We start from the raw sequence: 24,447 nt of genomic DNA, 5'->3' as shown, positions 1-24,447 counted from the left end.
GTCCTGATCTTGGATGTTCCAGCAAAGGCTAAACATTGCGTGATCAGTCACGATACCAAGAGTGCTCAGATAAAAGTTTCAGCTGAAGTATAGTGCCAGTTTAACAAATAGCACCAAAACGTACGTGGGGGACCCAATATATCACTTAATTCCTGTCACTGTGCTTCGACCAGGAAAAGTTCCTGTGAGTCAAGTACAGAGAGGTCAATGGAAGACCACGGCACAACGTAAAGAAAATTTCAAAAGTCACGCAAGAGTGTTAATTCTGCTTCACTGAGACACAAGCGTTGACACCCAGCTATTTCACTGAGGCCTGTAACTAATCCAAGCTACAGCAACCACCTCTTCTCTGCTGACAAAACGGCGAGCTGCAGGCACTGCCACAGACCTCTGCAGGTGAACCTACGGTTCAGGGCAGTCTTTCACCGTTCAGAGATGAATTTTCAGTTTGAGGAGAGGAAAGGAGAAAGTTTCCAGCCACACCTAAAAGTCTCAATCACTGCTGATGCCTGAGGCCTACGCTGAGGCCTCTTACTACATCTAAAGCAGAAGCACACAGTAAGTTAGAAACTGGTGGCGTTATTCCCATTTAACCCAGCAAGCACCTACTGAAGAAGCAAGAATTTTGCATCGTGTTGTTTTGCTGCCAGGTACCCAAAGGGTCATGAATGATGCTGGCACTGAACGTGCCCTCCTGCAACAGTTGTTTTTAAATGCTCAGAAAAAAGTCAGGTGTTACGTGCCTCAGATGCCGACGGAAAATTTAAGTACCCTCAAGTACAAACTACACGAGCATTTCCTTGAAGTGTTTTGGCACAATCGTCTTAAAAGCGATTAAGTTATTACCATTCACAATTATGTTCAATGAAACTAAAATACTTTCAGTCCTACTTTATTATTAAATCCTCTCAAGTACAGCTTTTTTTTTTCCCTCAACTCTCTGTTCCATTCCAGTCACAGTATTATTTTTATTGTTATCCAAAATGAATTTAATGTAGCATTTCACAATTCCCCCTCTACACTGCTCTGAGACCCCACCTGGAGCTCTGCGTGTGTCCCTGCCCACAGCAGGGGGGTTGGAACTGGGTGCTCTGCAAGGTCCCTTCCAACCCAGACCACTCCCTGATTCTATGATAATGTTAATGATTAATTCTGTACAAAAAAAAAAAAAAAACAAAAAAGAAAAAGCTGTGCCTGGACACAGAAAAGTGTCCAGCTATGCAACAGGAGGAAGGGAGCAGAACACCCTGCTGCAGCCAATTAAGCACTGAATGAACCAAGGTAGTTGTGCGTGGTCCTTTGCTTCCAAATTTTACCCTTACAATGTTAGAAAGCACTACACAAAATCTATACAGTAACGAATTTCTTTTGAATTTATCTCCCTTACCTACATACTTCCTAAATTACAGAAACATGTTTAAATGCATTATTATTAAAATACTAAACTGCAAGTCATCTCGGAAATTGTCCAAAATTTGCCAGCAGGACAATGGATGCACTCTGCTCAGACAGATGCCCCAAAGGGGAACCACAAACCTTGGCAGACGTCAGAATGGTTTCCTTCTGCTTCTGGTTGCGCGTACCAAAGGGTAATGCCTTGGTCCCCTGGTCTTTCTCCAGCCAAACCGTATCATACGGCACCATGAATGCTCACCTCCTTGCTCCCTGGCACGGCAGCACGATGCCGCTGGGAGGACCACCAGCCTGCCGCAGGACTGCCCGGAGCGGCGATCCCCAGGCCCAGAGCCACCCGGCGACACCCAGAGGAGGTGGGAGCACCCGGGGAGGAGGTCAGCACCCACCTGAGCCCTGCAGAGGGCTGGGGATGGGCTGAGCCCTTGGGCGAAGCCATCCTGAAGGTACCCGCACACACACATGCCTTGGCACCCATGGTACCAACAGCAGCAGCAGCTCCTGCGGCGGGGCACAGCTTCTAGCCCCTGCCCCCAGGGGCAGCCGTGCTGCTGCTGAAAGCCACAAATTGCTCTTTTTATGAGCCAAACTTAAAATAACGTAAGTATCAAGGGGAGGTAATTACTCACTGAAGCATCGAGGCTCAGCTCTTCGCATCTCTTAATTAGCTGCCTCTAAAAATATAAAATCCTCATGTCAGAATGACATTCAATAGCCTTCAGTACAAGGTATTACAGGAGCCCCAGTTCAAACAAAATGTGCACCGCTGAACCAAATGCCTCTCTAATTACAGTGGCTCCATATTTTCTGTAGCACTTGATCTCGGTACTCCACAAATGACAGTAATCTTACAAATTTTTATCAGGCACAAGACATTAATTTAACAAAAACTAATCAGTGAAATTGATTGACGCCCCCCAAATGGTTTTTAGTCAAGAGCATGAATCTACAGCTTGAATATTCAAAAGTTCAAATAACTTCACCATAACTGAATTTCAGAATGTGATGGTGTTACTACATTTCTATATGGATGTACTTTACATTTCGGTTAAACTGTGCTGAGATCACAGCTACATTTAAAACAAGAAAAGAACATTTGAAGTTTATGGTTCTTTAAATTAATTATTCTACCCTAGTGCAATTTTTGACAAAGAGAACATTGAAGGATACAGAATTCTTTTCTTTTGGAAAGATACAGGTGGCTAAAAAGACTCCAAAAACAAGCAATTTGATTTTAGACCTTATTTGAAGCACTCACAGAAAATGACAGTGAGTAATTTTCTGTAAAATTTATTTCCTCCATCTTTATTGCCCATACCTTTCTAACCAACTTCAACAATATTCACATCAACAACTGAACATGAAAAGGTCAACAAAAACAACCAACACATTACAAGAATTAAGAAAACCCACAACTTTTTAAAGATGCATCATGTTTAATTTTCCTGTTAAAAATTCTGATTATATTAGATGCTTTTAAAAAAGAACTAGCTTTGTTAAAAGGCTAAGGCTTATTTAAGCAAGACTGTCAGAAAAATCTCTTATATTCACTGCTGATTATTCCAAAAGTACAAATTGAATTACACTTCTAATAAAAATATGAAATCTCCCTAACCCATTTATTCGGTATATACTTCTTTAGAAATAAGCTTACCTTGTAAATTATACTGCTAATCCATCAAATTCACATGGTAGAGTAGGTACAGTTTTATATTCATTAGGCATTCACTTACAAAATTGACAATCTGGCACAGTTTGTACTCAGCATAACAGGACAAGCTAGAATAAAAATTGAATCATACAGAGAGACAAGTTCAACTTGAAGATAAAGAATACTGACAGCACAGCAGTAACAGGATATTAATTTCTTCAATATCTGGCTTAAAACTCACCAAAAACATCTATTTTGTTTCAGCAGGGGTATATCCTCCGGATTATATACTGGAATGAAATTTAAGGTATTTCTTCCATAAATATTTAAATGGCAATGGTTACAATTCTGGGATACTTTGATTCAAACAGAAATTTTAACACACCTACACACAGTCCTTGGGAACAAAATGCTTGCTTTAGGACTCACCAATGTACAACAAAATACAAGAATAAGCTCAAAAGGAAAGCTGTTCAGTTATAAGACAGAAAATGCGAGCAACACTGCAAAGGCTGATAGATAGGTGCGTTTGATACTGTAACTGGCAGGCCAGAACTGAACTCATCTTTCAGCTGAACACCTCCAGACACACACAAGTTACTTTGGAATTTAGACTAAACAGAAAATGCTAGCCTCTCCCAGGAAGAGGGCATGAGACAGTGGAGAGGGCTTCCATGTGGCTGTGTTCTTCAGAGACCAACATTTTATTTGGGCTTGAACTCGTTCTTGAGCCCCTGTGCATAATTGTATCTGTCTGTTCAGAAAGATCACACTGGAAATTCTTCCATTACCTTTATGGATTCAACTATGCCCTTCATCCTACCTGTTCTTGATGGCTGCTTTATCTTGCATTTTTTATAAAGCTGACTTCAAGGGGCGTAAATTACCTTTCAGACGTGAAGTGATGTGTAAGGGAACCCAACTCATTTTTCTCTCATTCTCACATACACTCCAAAACCTACTGTTTGTCATTTATACAAACCCAACACAGATTTACCACCTAGAAAAATGAACATAAAGACCAGCATTTGCAATATTGGGGGCAGACAACCCACAGCACTATTATATCTGTGAAATAATCACAACTATTAAATAATGTGCATCTTCTCAAACTTCATAGAATCATGAATCATAGGATCATTTTCTGCTAAGTAATCTCACATGCCTTAAAGAGACATATTTGCTCCAGGAAGGTATGTCTTCCTATGACCAACTTTCTCATATTAATTCAAAACCATCATTCTCTGTCTTTGAATATATTCTTCATTGTTTCACTGATGTGATGCAACATAAAAAAAAGGCCATGAACCACTACACAGGAAACACATTCAGTACCATGTACGTGACTGAAACTTATACTAAGGCTTCCTGCACAGGACCACTGACTCAGGAAAACCAAACACAGCAAACAAAACAAAACAAAACAAAACAACAACAACAAAAAAAACACCCTTCTCCCAAGCACAAGGCAAGGGGAAAAAAAAAAAAAGTGCTCATTTATAGATATTATATGTCGGTTCCCATCTCCCAGAAGAGAGCATCAGTTTTTCAGTTCTTCACTCCTGTGACAGTAGTTCAAGAACTGCTCAGCCAGCACAGATACTTGAGCTGCGCTCAGGAAAAGTGAGCCCTCCCTAAACGACTTATTTATCAGGGTCCAAGTCCCGAAGGGACACAGCTCACTCACATCAACCTCCGGGGCTGCCACAACTGCTTCTACTCCTCTCCCGTTCAAGCTTTTCACAGACCGTCTCCATCCAAACTCACCACCTTTTTCCGCTCTCCAAAACAGCTTTCTCTCCAATGAAGGTTTCCTGCTTCATTTTTCTGTCCTAATTTCATTTCCCACCAGAAAACAGACACATCCATTGTACAATCTCAACACAAACTTGTTAGAAGTTAAATTAAATCCTGAATATTAGCCGTTCACCCGATTCTTTTCCCCTCCATTAAAAATAGGCAGTTGTTCTACCTCATTCCCCATATGAACTCCCGCAAACATCCCTGCATGAATTATTTACTCTCCAGACCTTCTACTTCTGCTTAAACCAAATAACTTGCTGAGATTTTCAGGACAAAGCCATACAAGAAGCAGAAAATAAAAAGGAGTCATTCACTGACCTCAGGAAAGGCTGCTCACAATGGGAAGGAAAGATTTGGAAATGAATTTCCATACATGCCTTTAAGAAGTTCATCCGTAAGAGCATCTAACAGCATCCTCCTCACCTGAAGCAATATAACACAGTCAATTTTCTAATAAACTCTGTTATTAACATAGAAAAGTAGAAATGAAAAATATCCTTTATCAAGTCAGATCCATTTCTTTCATTACTGCTAGGTGAAAGAGCTCATAAAGGCCACTGGCCTTCAGTACTGATGCTCTGCCTGGCACCGTGCATTACCGTCAGCTTCTCTCTATCACCGAACAGTTACCTTGAGCAGTGCACAAAACATGCACAAAAATACACCTGCCATGAAGATGGATAACTAACTCAAGTCCTAATCTAAATTCTGGAACTCACCACAGCGAGGCCCTGTGTTTTTTCTCATTTCATCCTCACAGGTGAAGATGTCCGATCTAGCAAACAGGCTAAGCTTCAGTTCAGAGAGTATGCAGTCAAGCACGTACTCCGTGTGAAATAGCAAAATAAATGTTCGGTGAAAGAGTGACTTTGAGTTGTTCAGAAGAACGTAACGGGAGACAACGTGAAGACCGACATAACGTACTCTGGCAGGAATCCTGACCTCAACCACGTGCTAAGTGTACATCCCCCAGTAGGGGAAACATGAATTCAGTCTGCTGCTCCCTGTTCCCAAACTGGCAGGAAAGTGGAAGAAGACCAAGAGCTGGGCAGTACACCTCGTGAAGAAGCGTGGCACAAGCTTCGGGACCAGCCTTCCCCACAACAAGAATACCTGGCCTGAGAGTGTATTTGCATTTAAAACTCTTCCAGAAAATTCATGGGCAAGTCATGATTAATATGTCTGATAATTTACAGTAAAATGAAATTTACAGTAGAATTTATAGTAAAAATTAATAGAAAGATGAAGAATTTGAGTTTGGATGGGTAATCTACTCTAGAATCTTTTCTAATAAACCACTCTTGACAAATAAAACAGTACTTAAGAAATAGTTTACAATGCGTCTTTGAGTGTAGCTCTTTAGCCAGTTTCTCCAGAAGAGACTCCAATGGAAAAGCACATGGACAGCTGGAAATATTTTTTAACCATTTAGATGGCATAGAAAAGATGACAGAGGAGACTAGTCTCCATGACAGAAATTGCCAAATCCATGAAGCAACACTTACATTAAACACACAACTAAATCAGCAGCATTTGTGCCATAACTCAGCAGAGAAATGTAATTATTTAAATTATGCAATACATAAAAGCAATAATATAATAACAGCAGGAAAACAGCTTCTGGAGAAATTCAGGTATTAATATTGTTTCATCCCATAGTGATCTGGAAAATTATGGAAAAGATGTAATTGGCAGGAAGAGATGGGATGACTGGTCTCAGGCAGCAAAATGTTTTAGCAAAAGAGAGGAATAGCTCATGGGACAGCTACGGAGGGATGCTGTCTTGTCTCTCTGTTCTCACTGAATAACTCTGCTTTTAAAAGGATTAAACTGTATCCATTCTGGAAAGATATTCTGTTCTAGAAGAGGGATTAACAATATGTATTGTTTGCCAGGTAGTTTTGAATAAATCCCACACAACAACGTTCTCTCGAGTTTCATGATGAGCACAAAGGGCATCTTCATGGGCAAGGTCTTGTGGCGAGGCAGCACCCTGTCCACAGTCTCAGCATCACCCGTGGAGAAGCCGGTGGCCCCTGAACACGACTAAAGATGCAGTTTTCAGGACAGCCAGAACCACGCCAGCATACCTACAGTGCACACACCTTCATCTCACTTTCATGTATGCAGAAGGTGTTGTGGTTTTTTTTTGTATTTTGTTGGGTTTTTTTTGGCCAAATACAATGAATCTAGGAGTACTGCTCTTCTGTGTTCCCCTCCTTAAAATTTCAAGCAAAACATCAGTCACCCTTACTCTATCAATCGGTAGCAAGTGGCCAATTTTGATGTAAAATTCTTTCATGTTTTTGAAAATATGCTACATTTCTAAAGTGCTAATTTCTTATTCAAGTTGCAGAGGCTCCATATGCTTTAGAGTACAAGCAAGTAATTCGTCTGCAGCCAGTTAAGCACCAAACTTGTCAGTGACTAAACAGAGAGACCAGTTCATCTCATACACAGCTTTCATGTTTATAGTCTGCTATTTTCAACTACAGTCCAGGCTAATTCAGGGCCTATATTTATGTTCTCCATAAACTGCATTCACCTGCACATTCTCCTTGATGTTAGTGAAGAGCAGCAGATTCAACACCCTTTTTTTTTTTTGTAGCGAACATTTTGTCTACATTTGGTATTTCTCCTGTTTAGCATTAAAGGATAGACACACACTGTGGCTGGATACTGCAAACATCACCCAAGGCAAATGAATAATTTTCCCTGAAGAAGCACCCTTCTTGGCAGCAGAAGACGCAGCATTGTGCTTTAATGCACACACACACACAAATAGAAACACTAAGAAAATTGCAACACAGTCCTCCTCCTAAGCAGTTCCCAAGAAGTTTGAAACATTTTGGAAAATAATAAATTTTAAAAAGTTATAATCCAGGAATAAGGGAAGACAAGCATATGATGACTGCACTGTCTAAACTGCTGTAGGTTTGACTAAAAGATGGGTAAAACTAGTAAATATATTTATGCTACAAGAAATAACCTATGAATGAGATGTGACACATGACTGTGTCAATTATATTAATACTAAATTATTAACTTAAACAATAATTTAATATTCACTACGTAAATTATGCAGAGGAATGCAGAATTCAGGAAAACTGAGTAACGGTTAACATGTAAGTAACTTTCAGGCCTGATGCTATGAAACAAGACAACAATACAGGAAATTATGATTATGATAAATATGAGATATAATTTGAGGATTTTGCCAGGAAAAACAGAAACGAAGGGGTAAGCTGAAAAGCATTCAGCAGTCATGCTACTTTGGAGACTACAGGGTCTTTTTTATGAAAGTAGATGGCACGGTTTGTATCTCTTGAGAGCATGCTGTAAATGATTACCCTTGATATAATTTATAATACTGGAATGCAACTACCTGGCCCAAACAGAGTTCTACAGCTGCATTTATGAAGTTTCCACACCTTATTTACTCATGACATCCTTTATTCATGGTAAACCTCCTCCTAGTAACTTGGTAGATTGCCAGACGAAATGCAAGTCAACTGAAATGCAAGCATTTTCTGCAATTTTCAATCAAGGTAAGGCCGCCTACTCAGAGAAATAAGCCTTTAAATTGGTAGTAAGAACTTTTGTAGTAAGGTAACTTTTGAGCAGGTAAACAAGTACTGCTAGATAGGCCTGTTAACATTATGATGCACCTACGAGCTCTTCTATAGTATTTCATGCAGTGATTTATAACGATGGACAGCATATTCATACAATGAGTCATACAATGATGGAATAAGAAATAGCCCCTGTTTCTTGTCAGATAACACCTTCCAGTTCTCCATGTGCCACAGGATACATCTATTCCATATCTAAAGCTTCTGACACATCCTGGTCCTAGTTATGTCTGCTTTGTTAAAAAGAGAAAATACAGCACATAGTAACTAATAATACAAAGAATACAAAATTTGTATTATTCTTATCCTTCTAACATTATGTAATTGTAAAATGTTATATGTGTCAGTTCCATTTCTTAAACATTTTCAAGGACTTAGCATCAATAGTTAAAAAAGTAGTACAAACCAAAACAAACAAAACCTGAGAGTGTTAAAATACAAAGTTAATCTGAAGGACAAGGATGGGTAAAAGTAAAATGCTCGTTCAAACTTATTCTTTTGAATTTACTTCTTGATGAGTATTATCCAATAGGCAATCAGTAACTGATTCTTCACTGCGTTACTTTGTCACAGAAAGCCTGTGATTCGTGAAGGTGATGTTCTGTAGGTGGAACGCTTCTGAAACAATGGACCTGTAGGAAGTATGTGAAAGACTAGGAAAGACCTATATGTTATTCTTGTCAGCATTTAACTACTTTAACCTTGTCCACTGTTCCCTCTGACCTCCATTTCGCATTTTCTCAAATAATTGCATTTTTTTTTCCAATGGAAAAAGGACGGCATATACACAAAAGTAGCACCCAACTCATTACAAACTGCCTAGTTTGTCTTCAGTGAGTGTGTCATGATACCACAAGAAGCAAAGAAATAAAGCACATGATTTTGTATCTAAAGATAATATAACTCATTTTTGAATGCGTGACTGAAATTATTAATATGCCTTCAATTTTTTCATACTATAAAGCTACATAGTTGCATAACATGTCATATTTTATCACATTGTCATCTTAATGCACAATTACTAATGAATAATATGCTTTTGAAATATGTATATATATGCATTCACATATTATGTACCTCAAAAATAAATGACTTACTCAAATTGAAACTTACAACCTAATATCTAAAAAATTAAACATTTATGACCACATATAAGCTTTTCATCTTTAAAACTAATACTTGATGCTTACACAGTATTGCATTCCAACTACTGCACAAAACTCCTCATTACCTAAATGAGGCAGTAGCAGTGAGATAGCAAGAATGCCAATAACAGTGCAGAGACTTATTATTGTGCAGTAACATTTGATAGCTCTTAGAAAATGCTGCAACACCTGTGTTAACAGAAATCATGTGTGCCCATTACTCCATTACTTTGGTTTCTACGAATGATTTAATTCCTGAAATAAATCAGGCTTATCTGATCTCTGGGGCCAGAAAGAATCATGAGTCTTCAGTCATGCCCCTCTCCTCATTAGCAAGGCTCCAAAGGGGCTACTCCAAAGGTGCTACAGGTTAGAAAACTGACTGTTGACCTACAACAACAGATAAATGTTTGAAGAGTGTACTTTTCCAGATGCACCCAGGAATACAATATACTGTTTTTTTAAATTAAAAATAAATAAATGGCATGTAGCAAATAATACTACTTGAAGAATATCTAACAAAGTACTAAGCCTAAGTTGGCTAGCAAATATTCTTCTTCCCTAGTGAAGCAGTCTGAACTTTCAACCCTTATATATATAAGGGTTATACCAAGAATGATAATCATAACAGCAAAGGCTTTGATTTTTTCTGGGGGATGAATGTGTTCCTGCACATTGGTGTCTGTGTGTGGGTTGGAGACAGAAGGTGGTAGGTTGTTCTTCCAGTGGACTAATGCTCACGTAACAGGCACCTTTTGGGGGCAAAAGTCACCTTCAGCCTTTCCTCACCATCTAGAAGGATGCTGAGGCTGCCTAACCACAAGCATGGACAGAGTGGCATTGACATTTTGTTCGTTTTTAGAGATTTGGGGTTGTCTCCCTCCTCTCCCTGAGAGGAGTAATGATTCACTATGTATTTGTTAGCAGAAAAAAAAAAAAAAAGAGTAGAATAGAAACTTGCCAGGAAAAGCCTCAAACTTTCACAGGTAGAACAAACCAGCTAGACAAACAGGTTGCTCATCCAGAAGACGGAACATTTTAAATCACCAATATCATCAAAAAGCATGCTCTCCGGAAACACAGCTCATTGTCCTTTTCATACACTGAACAAGCTTTCTTTTGGTTTAGCACACCCCAGCTCCTCGTATTTCTCATTGATTTCTAAGACTCTCTTTCAGGGAATTCAGTAATTTTGCAGCTTCTGTATTAAGTAAAATGTCAAACAGCACCTGAAAAGGAGTTTATCATAATTCCTTCTTTCTTCCTATGCATTGGACTAGGCCTAGAATAGAATTTATGGAATTTATTCAGTAACTACCAAGTCCTTAGCCTGATGAGGGAGAGAACCATGCCAGGCAGGAAAGCGTATTGCAGCTTTCAACACAGGGGGAGGGTATTTATGACTCTAAAATGTATCTGTTGAGCCAGTTTTTAACTTCCCTCAAAATAAACTCTGAAGAAACTGTTCTATATTTCTAACCACACTGTTAGCTTTCCTCTTAATAGGTCTTTAACCCACCTCTGATGGGTCCACCAGAAAAATAGCTTCCTCCTCATTTAAATGCTATTTGTGCAGCTGAGTGAATAAGCTCTGCAACCACGGCTCCTTCCTGGAGCAATATCATTGTTTGGGAACAATGGAATAACAGTGACACATTATGCTGGATGCCCTCCCTAAATGGCATTGTCAGTAATTAGTCTAATTAAAAATTTCTTCCAAGCACCATAGCTGAAAGTTATTCTACAGTGAACAGAAGTTTCCCGATGAGCTAAGCTCCTGTGTGCCTACAAAATAGTTCCCCATTAACTCACCTTCTCCAAATACTTCTCTACATTAAAACACAAAAATTCAGAAGAGCAGTAACATTCATGCTATCTTCATTTCCCTTTGAACAATAGGTTTCACTTAATGAAAGTCTACAGTGCCTGAAAGTCTACAGTGCCTGAAAATGAAAACTTTTGATGCATCTACATAGTCAAAGTCTTCCATAAAATATCTTAATTCCTACAAGACAAGTTGATATTTTACTGAAGAATACATTCTTTTGCTAAATTTTTTTGCTAAATTAATCTTAGTGTCCTGTGAAAAATATTATGGTAAAAACTAAAATCTTAAGAGTACTTCACATTGCATGAAAGCGACAGTATTGTAACTAAAATATAATCCCTACAGTGCATTAGACTGGCTGCTCTGGAAGTTCATCGTCTAACTACAAAGCGACTAGAGCTGATAACTAACCTAGAACACGCTTCTTTCCTTTCAGCTCTGAAACGCTACACAGAGCTCAGCAATGCCACCTCGGCAGCACCGCTGCCTCTGGCCCTGGATGCAAACCGCTGTGCTTGACGCGACGCACGCAGCAGTCAGCTCTGCTCAGCGGGGATTATTTGGAGGCGATGGAGCAACAAACCGAGAAGCACGAGGAACGACTCTGCAGCGGTGACGACAGCCAGACTTCGACACAGCGGGGCACGGGATGCAGGCTGGACCGGGGCCTGGCGTGCAGAAGAACAGCATATGGAGAGCCATCTCCATCCTGCAGCTCACACTGCAGCACGGCGCCGATACACAGAGTCTCACAGCTTTCTCTTGCTCCATGCGTTTATTTATTCCCAAACCTGCACTGGAAGCAGCCCGAGTGCGAGAAGCCCCCTCTAATTTTAGGGCTTGAGCTCTGCTTGCTGTATATACCCTGCACTAAGTCCCTCCGTCCCCCCCAGAAACTCTTGCAAGTCTTTTTTGCGCTTACCGCAGAAAAGCACAGGAAGACAAGCAGAAGCCTCAATCCTTGCAGAGACTGACATCTCCTTGAAAGTACTTGAAGGAACAGGGTGGGAAGTGCTGGGAAGCAACAGTGAGGGAGTCATAAAAAAAAAAAAAAAAAAGGGGAAACAAAGCCAATCTTGAAACAACACTGCAATGCCTATTTTTTCCCTCAGCAGCCTGGGGAATGCACAGCCTTGCACAAGTTCAGGTCTCACCTCCACAACAGAAGAAGAAATTTAACCACCTCAGGAGACCTTACATAAACTGACAGCTAAGCGGGAATACACCTAACAGTAGATGCTAACGCAGGAGGGCAATCGCTTAATTCTTCCTACAGATTTGGAAACCTGAGCCAGCAGTATGGGACAGCAGTGCCCGTCGTGATTTGGCATCCACGGCTCCAGGAACCCTGCAAGCAAGGCATCCAGCTCCCTGCAGCGGCAGGAAGTGCTGCCTCCCTCCTCTCCCTGCAGCATCCTCGCCAATAAAGATGTTTGCTGAGCAGCCAGGGTCTTGGACCTTAATAACCGCATTTGAGGAACCTGAACCTGTAACCCCCACCTCGGTCAGTCAAGTTAATTAGAAACACGTAATCTGTGTGTTTGGACCAATCAGTCCCTACATAGATTTGCAGAAACAAATCAGGCAAATGTGTACTTTTCTCTTCTTTCTTTTTCTTTCTGAATTAGCTTCTTCCTCTGAGAAAACTCTGCTTTTCTAGGTAACAGGTAACCAGCAAATGATGCTAAAAGAGACACATTCTCATCTTAAACTCCTGATTAAGAAGCCTCAGATCCCACAATGTTTTCCTCATTTAAAGCAAACAGGAAAGGACAGAAATGGAAGCAGAAGCTTTCTGCAAAACACAAAATTGTAAGAAAAGCCTCAGCCTTTGCTAGCTTATTTCAATCTTGAGTATATGAAAAATAAACTAAATTAATTAGCACTTTGCTCTACTGTAACTTTACAACAGTTTTGATGTAACAGTACCATTGTCAAGGAACAATGAAAAGTTGAAAGTCTTGATTTAGATTAAAAAAATAAACCAATGCATTTCTTGTAATAACTGTAATTTAAGGACATGCTCCCACAAATATTTAGCAACTCTTACAATAAAAGATTAGAGAGCAATAGTACACAGTGCTGTAAAAATCATACTTTCTAAGAAAATAATATAACATGATAAAATCGTGTAAAGTTTTTCCTAACGAAGTAAATCCTTAGCTCAAACATGCATTTTCATGCCTCCTTTAGCGACAAAGACACACAGCAGACACACCAAAGAATTGTCTGTACCCCAGCTTTGAAGTTCTAGTAATGTTAATACTAGCATATTAAGCCCTATAACTTCTTATTTTAATCATCCCTAGAAGCCTGTGTATATTTTTAACATTGGTAACGAGCCCTGCTATTTCTCCTATTCCCATCACTTTTATGCAGGCCCGCTGTCAGTAATTGCTGCTCTCCTGCCTTTCAGCTAATTATGTTCTTACCCCACCCAGCAGTGTTTGGAAAGGTGTAATCTCCTGACACACGAGTGCTGCTGATGAATAGGAAATCTCCCTTTGAAAGAGTTTATTAGCAGTGGCAGGTGAAGCAACCCCTTTAGTCAGTTTGATTTCTATACTTGAAAAAATTCACAAAGGTTTCTTCTATTCAGTATCCCCCATTTTTTGCATCTCTTAAATAGTGTGTATGTTTTTTTGTTTGCTGGTTTGGGGTGTTTTTTTTTTTTGAAACACCTTATCAGAAAACAAGCCTGAAATAACACTAGGAAGTTATAAACACAAAAACTGAATTTTTAAAACATTTCCTGGGAGAACTCACAGCTTTAGGAATGTATCCCCGCATGCCTCAGGCGGTATACAATGCTTTTGTTGTAATTATGCATTTTAATATTTGTATTACTATGTGCGTGTGCTGGGAGTTCACATGGTAATATGAGGATGAACCATTCCTTCACACATTCTAGGGAGAGAGGCCGGTTAGCCATCATGGAAAGTTTCTTTGTGAGCTTGGAGAGTATGTCAGAGAGCCAAGACATCTGGGAACAAGAGGAAATTCTTGAGAGCTGTTTGTATTTGGACCCATCAAGAGTTAGATCCAAAACAGATTCAATATGTAAAGAAGCTCAAGTAAGCTATGAAAACAGGACAGAGCTAGCAACGGGGAGGAGATCACTGCAGTCCCATGTACATAGAAATGACTGCTTGCAAGGCTTACAGACAAAATACAAGCATGCAGAGATGTGATGCCTGTAGAAGCAGAGGCCTATATGTATTTTTTAATTCAGCAAAGCAGTATGGTTCCCCTCTACATATATTTGTAATAGTGGGATCAGCAGGAGATGAAAGAGTAAATAAAAGAGATGAAAGAGTAAATAAAATTATTCAGCAGGGCTACAAGTACAGCTCCTTTTTTCAATCTACTGAGAACGAATATTATGCGTTAGCATTCAAGTGAACAGAAATTGCACACGTTTTTGACCATATTAATATTTTGTACCATATTAATAGACGTCCTACATTCCCAATGGTTCACCTGGTTAGTGGTCCTACGAATCATCAACTTTTCATCATTCCCAAATGAGAAGTTTTCCAGCAAGGTGCTTTGAGGGCTGACCACGATAACTATTCAGGACCTCTGGGAACCAGCGTCGTGTCCCAGCTAAACTCTTCCATCACCTTCATCTTAGCACACCTGAGCCCCTCCCCAGACTGCATCAGAAAGATGTTGCCAGCTGTCATCTGCTGCTCCTCCGCACTCCACTGCAGAGGGAAAGGCAGAAGCCATGGGCTGTCGCCTCTGGGTAGGCAGACTCTTCCTAGGAGGATGGGAAGGGCACTATGTAACTTGATGGCTAGCTTGCAAGCAGCAATGCTACAACTCAAGTGATACTTATTAACTACGCCAAGAATAGGAATTCTATAAAAGAATAAAAAAGGCTCAATAGCCAAAGACACATTTTCATACTTAAATTCTGACACCTCACAGACACGTTCTTTAATATGTTATCCAAACTACTTGTGTTTAATTCTAGATTCGTATTGTTCTATGCTGAAATGCATACATAACACCTGTGATGTAAATAATGGGCAGCAAGCATACAGTTAATTTGTTAATTTTTTAGAAAGCTTCCAGTGATGCAGATATCCACAAAAGGACCTAAGATTTTGTCATAAGAAAGAAGATAAAATATCAATATATTATACCTGGCAAACGGCTGTTCCAAAAGCTCTGAGTAAGAACTGAATTGATTAGAGGCAAAACACCAACATATACTGAATAAAACGTGTCAGCCAGCACTCAGCAGAGCTGAACTTTGAAACCATTTAAGCTTAGTTGTACACATTTCTATACAGAGGGAATAAAACTGTCCCCAGTCCAGTTTCCTTCGGGACTTTTTCCTTCCTCGAGCACTGAATTACATCAGGGTATTCATTTATAAACCTTTCCAAGTCTCTGCTTTCAAGTATATAATATTAAAAATAAACATACTTGCTCTTAGAAGCTAGACTCCCAGTCTGCATTGTCTCTGAAAGGAACTGACTGGAGAAGAACATTGTATGAGTCTGGGGAGTCTTTATCAAATATTCGGTTAAACCTAATTCCTGAGAGAACGTGAATTTTTAAATATCATTTAAATGTACAGGGGTGCATTACCTCTGCTTTTTTTTTTTTTTAATATACCACTCATTTTGAATACATGATGCTTTTGTTTATGAATAGACAAAGTTCATTACACACATACACATTTTAAAGACGATTTAATGTGAGCTTGACACACATACTAAAAGTAGTTTAAAAACAGTTACTGTAACTGTTTAATGAGTTGTGGAAGACATGGAAGGGGTTGGGATTGCTATTTTCAATCCTTTGCTCTAGAGGCATAAAATTAATTAAATGCAAGTTGAAAAGCAGAATAGCTACTGCCCAGAAAATGCAGAAACATATCAAAACAGATGCTTAGAATTTGTTATATTGTTTAACTTACAACAAGTATACACCAGGCCAAACAATGGGAAGTCTCTTAAGTCTGCTTACATTTCAGAAGGAAGGACACAAAATAAAACAGACTGGTTTTGGAATTAGAGTTCTTCAAGAAAATTTTAGGCAATTACAGTTGTATGCAACTGCCGTGGCATAAACTGAGAGTTAAAAGGTATTGTACCACAGCTCCATTTTCTTAACAAGCAGAAAGGAAACGTAGGACAGACTGCTTTAAATTTTGATTAACTACAAAAATACCTGTGGACTGAAATTAGTGGAAAAGTGTTCGGGTTGCCTTACCTGGCAAAAGCAGTCACGGCAATCCCAGTGAGATCCTCTAACATTAGGGCTAACAAAGGAACCGTATGAAACTCACGCATTATATTTTTACAGGTGGTAGACACTGGAAGAGAACAGACGATGGCCACTGCAGGAACATATTCTAAAACGGCTCCTGTTAGAGTTCCTTACAAATGGATCTACTAGCGGATGAAGCCACTCCTGAAAAAAGATGGGACGGATGTCTCCAAAGTCCTGCAGCTTCTGTTCACAGGCAGGGACACACAGAAGGGAACTACTCAGTTAGGAGATCATTTCAAAAGCATTAACTGTCTACAGTTAGCTCATTTTTTTTTTTATGATGAATTCCCAAACATCTTCAAAAACATGCCTCGTACGAGCCAGAAAAAATCCCCGTGCTAGCAAAAGTATCAGGCCTAAATTGGACACCATAAGTAGAACAAAAGACAATAGGTCACACCTGAAGATGGAGCTTTCTGGCATATCTTTATTTTGCTTTTACCTGTTCCTGTTATTAACTGTTTAGCTTTACAAAACAAGCAAACAAACCCACTAATTCTGTAGGATGTTGCTCTGTGTTTCCTCACATCTGTTAGGACTTCAGCAACAAAACAAGGCTTTGCCTGAAATACCTCAGCTACCAAACTTGTTGCCTCTTCTTTGTAAAACATGCAGGAATGAAAGGCAAAATTAAACTAATATGTATAAAATTACTCAGTAAATGACAGATGGAAATGCTTCTTAAGAAGCAGTATTTGTAGAACACCGCTCATTCTGTCACACATCAACATGGATCATCCTCCTTCAACTCCGCTACCTATACACACCTACAGGCAGTAAGATGCTGACTAACGACAAACCCCCTTTTTTGTAAATTTAAAAATTACTTGCATACTGAATGTGATTCTGAATGTAAAAACAGAGTTATAGCCAGTTTTCAGAGCCTATGCTTCCGTGCTTGAAGACACAGGAGAACACTCTCCCACTTGTTGTGGTCAGAAAAGTACGTGAATTTACTTGAATGTTTCTCTGGCCAAACCACTCTGCACATCCTGCTAAACACTAAAACATTCCTCATTTTACAGGTAGCTTCTTTGCTCCTGAATGTAGTCAGAGAACATGGTCCTAAGCCATATAAAGGACTGCATTCAGGTGGTACCTCCTAGTCTGGCATTTCAGCGTTTCTGTCCTACAAAATATACTACCCTCAGGCATTCTGTATGCCAATTGGTTTCACCTTCTGTAAAAAGCAGTAGTGTCATTTCAGTGTTACACGTTCACTTTACTCTTTCCCGCACTCCTCTGTTTTGTTAAGATAAGAACGCTTCAACTACAACCACAGCTGTAATTAGGTGCTTACTGAAGGCACGTTTCCCCTGAAGTTCAGCATGCCTTTGTTTCAGGGATTTATGAACACAAATGGTAAACAAATCCATTTACGAGAACATGAAATTCATCCTCTTATAGCTCAGTTCTGCGAGGTTCTGAACACAGGCGCAATACCTCAATGTCAAAAAAAAATACACATGAATAAATTAAAAAAAGACTGATATATTTCATAATTCAAGTTCTTACACTTGTAAATGCAGAATGACTTAACCATCGCTCTAAATAACTATTTTGTTTACTGTACAGAAAGAATTCTTTTGCTTTAAAGTACTTCTGACTTGGGTGTACAAATTATATGATTAAATGCTGTCTGCTCATTTAAGGAAGATCAGTCAAAAGTGCCACACTGGCATCCACGAAAAAAAGTCGTGCGAGCCCCATCACTGCTACATGTAAATTCTTTTCAGAAATGTCAGGAAAAATGTAATGTATAGACAAGAAAGCCTTTTCAAAAGACCACTAACATTTGCTTAGGGATACTGTGTGCTTTCTGGAGAGGAATATGTACAATATAATATACAACTCATGAAAAAAGACCAAGTGAGCGTGGTCTGAGTCTCTAAGCTCCATGGTGTAACCATTAGAAAATAAAAAATATCAGGAAAAAAAAAAAAAGATTTTCAGATATTTTCAGGTTTCCACAAGTTTTCACTTACCCCCCAGATTTCAGAGCGTGTTCTTGACAGGACTACGGAATGATCCATGCTGACGGTTGCGATCACTCCGAAGCGCTCTGGCCTGCCACCATGCCCATCAGGCTCTGCAGACAAACGTCTTCCAGATGCAAAAAGATGGCAAGCCTGCTGTGCACCTAGGCAAGCCGTTCTCAAAGCTAATCACCCTGTTAAGTTAGAAACGAGCTTCTCAGGCCTTACATAACCAGAACCAAAAGCAGAGATCTCTCTTTACCACTTGATTGACGTGCCTAGTTTTATGTAACGCTCCACGAGCAGGCTCTCGCCTGCTCACTGACTCCCTTTCCCCTGCTCGCACCACGAGTAGTCCTCCAGGAAAAAATCTACCGAAGATATCCTCTTTGCTCTGCTGAGGTGCTCCTGGATTAAAACCATTCTCCACCTTCTTTTAGGTAAGCTAAGCACATTGAACTTTAAGGTTTTCTCTGTTTGACATTTTCCTCAGCCTGCAAATCATTTTTCTGACAACCCAAGGCTCTAATTTTCAACATGTTCCTAAAAACGCAGATGCTGCACGCAATGTTCTGAGTGAGGCACAGCTGAGAAGGACATCAGAAGTAAAACCAGCTCTCCTTGCAGTCACGATTTTCAGTTTTATAAATCTCAAGGCCACTTCAGCTCACTTTGCTGTGATGTTACACTAGGCGCTCTGCTTGAATTGCTTGCTAAAACCTCTAGGTCCCTTTTATAATTTCTCCTTTCCAGGTTTCTATACCACTTTCGTTGAGGTCAGATCTGCACTCCTCACCCCTCAGTGTATAGACAAGTTCCAGTTTTGACTGTACTTGGGAAGTGTTGTTGTTTTGTTTTGTTTTGAGGCTACTGTGTGAAGTCACTCAAACTGTCATCTACGTCTTTCCACAATCTGTTGTCTGCCAATTTCATTAACAGCAAATGTATTTATTTCTAAATCATTAAATAAAGTGTTGAAAAGCCTTCGATGGGATGCCCTCAATACCTTCTGTTGAAATATTTCTGTTCAGTGATGCTAGAAAACGACTATTTTTTGTGCATGACTATTTTTAACATGAGTTTTAATGATACTGTGCCTCAAAAAAATCTTTAGACATAATTGTGCACTATTAGACCAGCTCCCTCTAATGCTGTCACAGGCACGGAAGACGAAGGCTAGACTTATGCCTTAAATCTCCCACTCCAGCACAGGATCACCAGCCCCAAAGCAAGGTATCACGGCTCTGCCGCCCACCTCCCCTGGCCCCAAACCTGTCACCCCAGGCCTCCTCCTGATCACAGCGCTTCGTGAAGCTGGTCCGGAGCTGCTTCGGTACGCCGCAGGTGGGCAGGTGGCAGATGGCTCCGCAAAGTACGTCCTGGTGCAGCGGATATAAAAGGAGAGGACTGAACCTTGAACTACAAGGTTACACATTTCGACAGCATTTTTGAGAGACGTCCCGGGCATAAGCATTGAAGACCCCTTCCTTTCCTGAAATGCTTGAACGATACTGCTAGATCTCTGCCAACAGAAGCACCAGCTGCAGACTTCGGTTGGCATCTACTGTACTTGAATATACCAGACTCGTAATAGGAAGCCACTAAGTTTCTTTCATTCTCATTTGAATAACAATACCTGCCAGGAGAACTGTGTGTCAACATTTGGCCACTGCCAGCATTAATTCTCGTATAGATTTCTCTTTAACAATTTATATTTTTGTGTTTCAGCAGCCACTAGAACATACATAATTTAGGCCACCTTCTGCTCCCAGGCAAAAATAAAATTATGACAAGCTACGTTACAAACCTCATATTAGTTATGATCTCTAATGAGAAAATGTTCTTACAGTCACAGTAGAAAATGATACAGGCCATCAATACCAAATTGTGAACTCCAACATTACATGTTGCACACACATTTCGACACATTCAAAAAAAGTCTACTGCGGTTCTTTGCACACAGTTGCCCTAATTGGCATTTTTCATAATTCATCAAATGACTAAAGCTAACACTTATCTAGACCTCACGCTAAAGCTGTTGATTATGAATAATTAAATTTACAGCTCCCTCCACAAAAGCAAAGGTGAGCCAGACTCGGGCAGTGGCCTGCAACTACCCAAAGGGGTAGCGTGTGCTCGGTGTGAAATGTGCATGGGGGTGATATTCACAGGTTTGCATTTGTATTCCTTGTATATGCTTAGTAAAAAATAGTAATAACAATAGAATGCCTCCTCCTGCACACAGAACATAAAGGAGAGGAAAAATACCCTAGAAACACTAAGACTGAAATGCTGACAAATCTTAATCTCCAACAAGAAAAAGTAGGCTCAAACCTAAATAAACATGCACCTCCATTTTTACAACATCTTGTAAAAATCTGCAGTTGTCAAACCCTGGAAGAGTTTCTGGAATTAATCCCTTTTTACCTCATCTCCAGTCACATTCTTTTCAAAAATATTCAATAAACCCTGATTATCTCAGCATGAATGGAGGACTGAGTGTTGTGAAACTTGTACCAGGGTATAGAGCAGCATGTCAGGACTGCAGGACTCAAAGAAAATAACCAGACATAAATGAAAATTAGAGACAATGTAAATTGGAATTTCCTTAGCCTACCGATGAGACTGGATGCTACCCATACAACATTTGCTCAGAAAACACAGCAGCCAGTGACTGGGCCATCCACACAAGACCACTGACATTACACTAAGACGCCAAATATCATCCAACCAAAAAAATTAATCCAAAAACTAAAATAGCATACCAAAAAACAACCAAACCAGAGTCCGAAGCAATGAAACGCAGTAGGTACCTAGACAAGTGCATGTTCACTACTGACTAAATCTGGTCATCATGAGTTTCTAAAAATTTTCAGCAAGTCAGATATATACAAATATGCGTGCATCTATACAAACGTAAGGCAAAGCACAGCATTTGTGACAACCTAAGATGTGAAACAGTGCTTACTTCCCCTAGCCAACAAAATATATAGGGAAAGAAAATCTTGTTGAATAAGCATAAAAGTAGAAGGAAATTTGCTTGCAAATTTTAAGGACCAAGTGATTTTCATCTATTCATCCCTCAGGTACTTTTAACTAGTTCAAAAGACCTTTCTGTACATTCTTACGAACCATATTAATTTATCTAATAGTCTCATCAGAATACTTCAAGGACTACTTTGCAGACAGGTTTCTATCAGATGTTTTTTCAGATATTCTTATAATTATTTCCATTTTTAAAAAGAAATCAGGAACAAAGAAGAAAATGTCAGCATTTATACCCACAGAACTTGAATTCCCACAACTACAGGGTATCAAACAACTCGTCTGCATAGAAGAAACCAGGTAGCACATGCAGCTAGCTGGCACTGGTTTTTAGGTACACACCGCCTTACTCTCACTGAAGATTTCAGTGGCCTGTTAGGCAACGCCTTCTGTCATCTGCTTACCGTTGGCACTTGACAAGACAGAACTTTACGACAGTAAGAATTAATTACTGGTGCTTATTAAAGTACTGCTACAGTATGGCAGTTCCAAACCAAACCATTACCAGTAAAAAGCACTGTCATTCACTTATAAAATGCCATTGTAACTACCATTAAAATAAATAAATAAAAACGAAACAAAAAATCATGTTTTCACTTGCTAGAAGCAGAGGATGTCAATAACAGAACAGAGGTTAGATTAAAATACCAGTGGCGGTCCCATATTCTTCCACAGGACTTACAGCTGCAGTTTACTGAGTTAGATTAATATTTTGTTCCTCGGTTACAAAGAACAGTCTATCTGTTGATTTGTGTCTTTACAGTTACCTGAAAAACCATGTTCAAAATATTTTCAAGAACTACAGTTATAATACAGGAAATAATTTTTCCTCTTTCAAAAAAGCAATTGAGAGTACATCATGTTAGTAGTGATAATCATCAAGTGACAGGCAATATAGAATTGCTCTGTAATTGCTCTTAAATACCTGTTTTCTCTCAAAGACTTTTAGTAGGTTTAGTTAAACAGATCATTAGGATGCAGAAGCGTAACTTATATAATAGAGTTTCTTTCAAAATTATTATATAAATGATGCCATTAAATACAGCTGAAACAATACCAACTTACTCACGTGTGTAAGCTTTCCCCTGTCTCTCTAAAACATTTTTTATGTCCAACAAAAGAGAAAAGTAAAGAGCTAGCTGAAAACATTCTCCATCACTACTACTGTTGCATCTTGCCTGTACAAGTATTTTCCCACTTGGCAAGTACCTTACCAGACATAAACACGGAGTTTGCTTGCTGTACTAAAACTGCCGAGTTTTGATTTTGACAAATCACACCCTGATTTAAAACCTGCCTACCTGACACGGTTTCTCCCTACCAGATCCACACAGTTTCTGAGAGTCAGCAAGCTGACCTCTTCTCCCCGTCCCTTGCTTAATGTAAAGCGATGATGAGGAAAGCAAGCATTTGCTGCAAGCCTGTCCTGGATCCTTAAGGTAATGCCCCCACATGGCCACGGCTGAAGAGACGCAACACACGGACAGAGCACAGCCACCTACATTGCACAGAGGCATCACCAAAACAGGCGGAGAAGGACGGTGGGGTATTTCAGTGCTCTCGTGGTTTCGCTCGTGGCACACCTTCCTCCTCGGTTCCCTGAGAAAGGGTTTCCATTGCTGACTGCACAGGAGAAATTCGGAGTTTGACTGTGGCACAGAAAATAGCTACTGAAAACACGGAAAGCATCACTGAGAGGATAAAGGATTTAGAGTAGGCTCTTCCAGAGCCATATAACTGGAGAGAGCCTTCAAATTCATTCTGTTTTAACAGGGAAGTATGCAAATGAAGATAGACTTTATTCACACACCTGCATGCAAACATACCAATACATATGCATATTTCTGTAAGGATTGCAAGGGGGGGGGGGGGGGGGAGAAAAAAAAAAAAAAAGGAAAAAAAAAAGCACACCTGGAAAGGCCAGAAACCTCTCAAAGAATTTGCCTAGCTGCCAAGTTTGCATGGAATGGATGTACTCATAAATCCACTGGTGAATACATTACAGCCTATTTCACAGCAGCAGAGACTTTAACAACAATTTCTAGTGAACAAACCCAAACAAAACATAATAGAAACGGAGCCTCTCCCTACAGGCAACAGGGTACTGTAGTCACCCATTGTCACTAATCACCAAAACATCTGGCAAGGGAGACTGAGCGGTGCTTCATACAGAATATTTGTAACCTGTAACTTGTGAAAAAAAAGTCTTTAAAATTAAGCATGAGAGATACGGAAACTGTAGGATCACTGCTAGCAAAGCATATTAAATTTCCAACACATAGATTTTGTTCTTTTTTCTTAGAAGTTGGCCAAACATTTGCTCTACTTGTTTCCAACTGTCTGATCGAATTTTTGAAACTGCAAAATACGTGTAATTATGAGATAACTAATGCATCATATAATCAGTCAACTCAGATAAAGAAGACACTTAAAAAGTCAAATATCATCCTGACTGTATCTTTGGCACGCTACAAGAAAAAGAATATAAATATAAATGAACCGGCAGCATCTGGAACAGATCTGCTTTCAGAAACTAATTCTGTGATATGACAGATTATTTAGAAATCAGTAACATAAAGACAAGTATATACGTTTTTGTGGTATTCTTGCACCATAAGAAATTATGGAAGGATTATCTTCCTTCCCAAAACTGAATATTACTGTT

The 24,447-nt window shown here is 39.6% G+C and overlaps 1 protein-coding gene across 12 annotated transcripts in view; it reads right to left on the bottom strand.

Moving 5' to 3' along the window:
- MCTP1 (multiple C2 and transmembrane domain containing 1) overlaps positions 1–24,447 on the bottom strand; it is a 272,517-nt gene that overhangs the window by 213,027 nt on the left and 35,043 nt on the right. For 7 of the 12 annotated variants that reach the window (XM_066988617.1, XM_066988618.1, XM_066988621.1 and 4 more), the window contains exon 1: positions 23,084–23,251. The exons of 3 other annotated variants lie outside the window; for them this stretch is intronic. In XM_066988617.1, coding sequence (XP_066844718.1) covers positions 23,084–23,236 — 153 coding nt within the window. In that variant the 5' untranslated portion in view covers positions 23,237–23,251. Of the gene's footprint in view, positions 1–18,746; positions 19,480–23,083; positions 23,252–23,284; positions 23,447–24,447 lie in introns of those variants that run through there. 2 more of the 12 variants (XM_066988629.1, XM_066988622.1) reach the window with 2 other exon arrangements.

Source organism: Anser cygnoides, chromosome Z (genome assembly GCF_040182565.1).
Source record: "Anser cygnoides isolate HZ-2024a breed goose chromosome Z, Taihu_goose_T2T_genome, whole genome shotgun sequence".
In the NCBI taxonomy this organism is placed as follows: Eukaryota; Metazoa; Chordata; class Aves; order Anseriformes; family Anatidae; genus Anser; species Anser cygnoides.
This window is presented reverse-complemented; position numbering and strand designations above follow the sequence as displayed.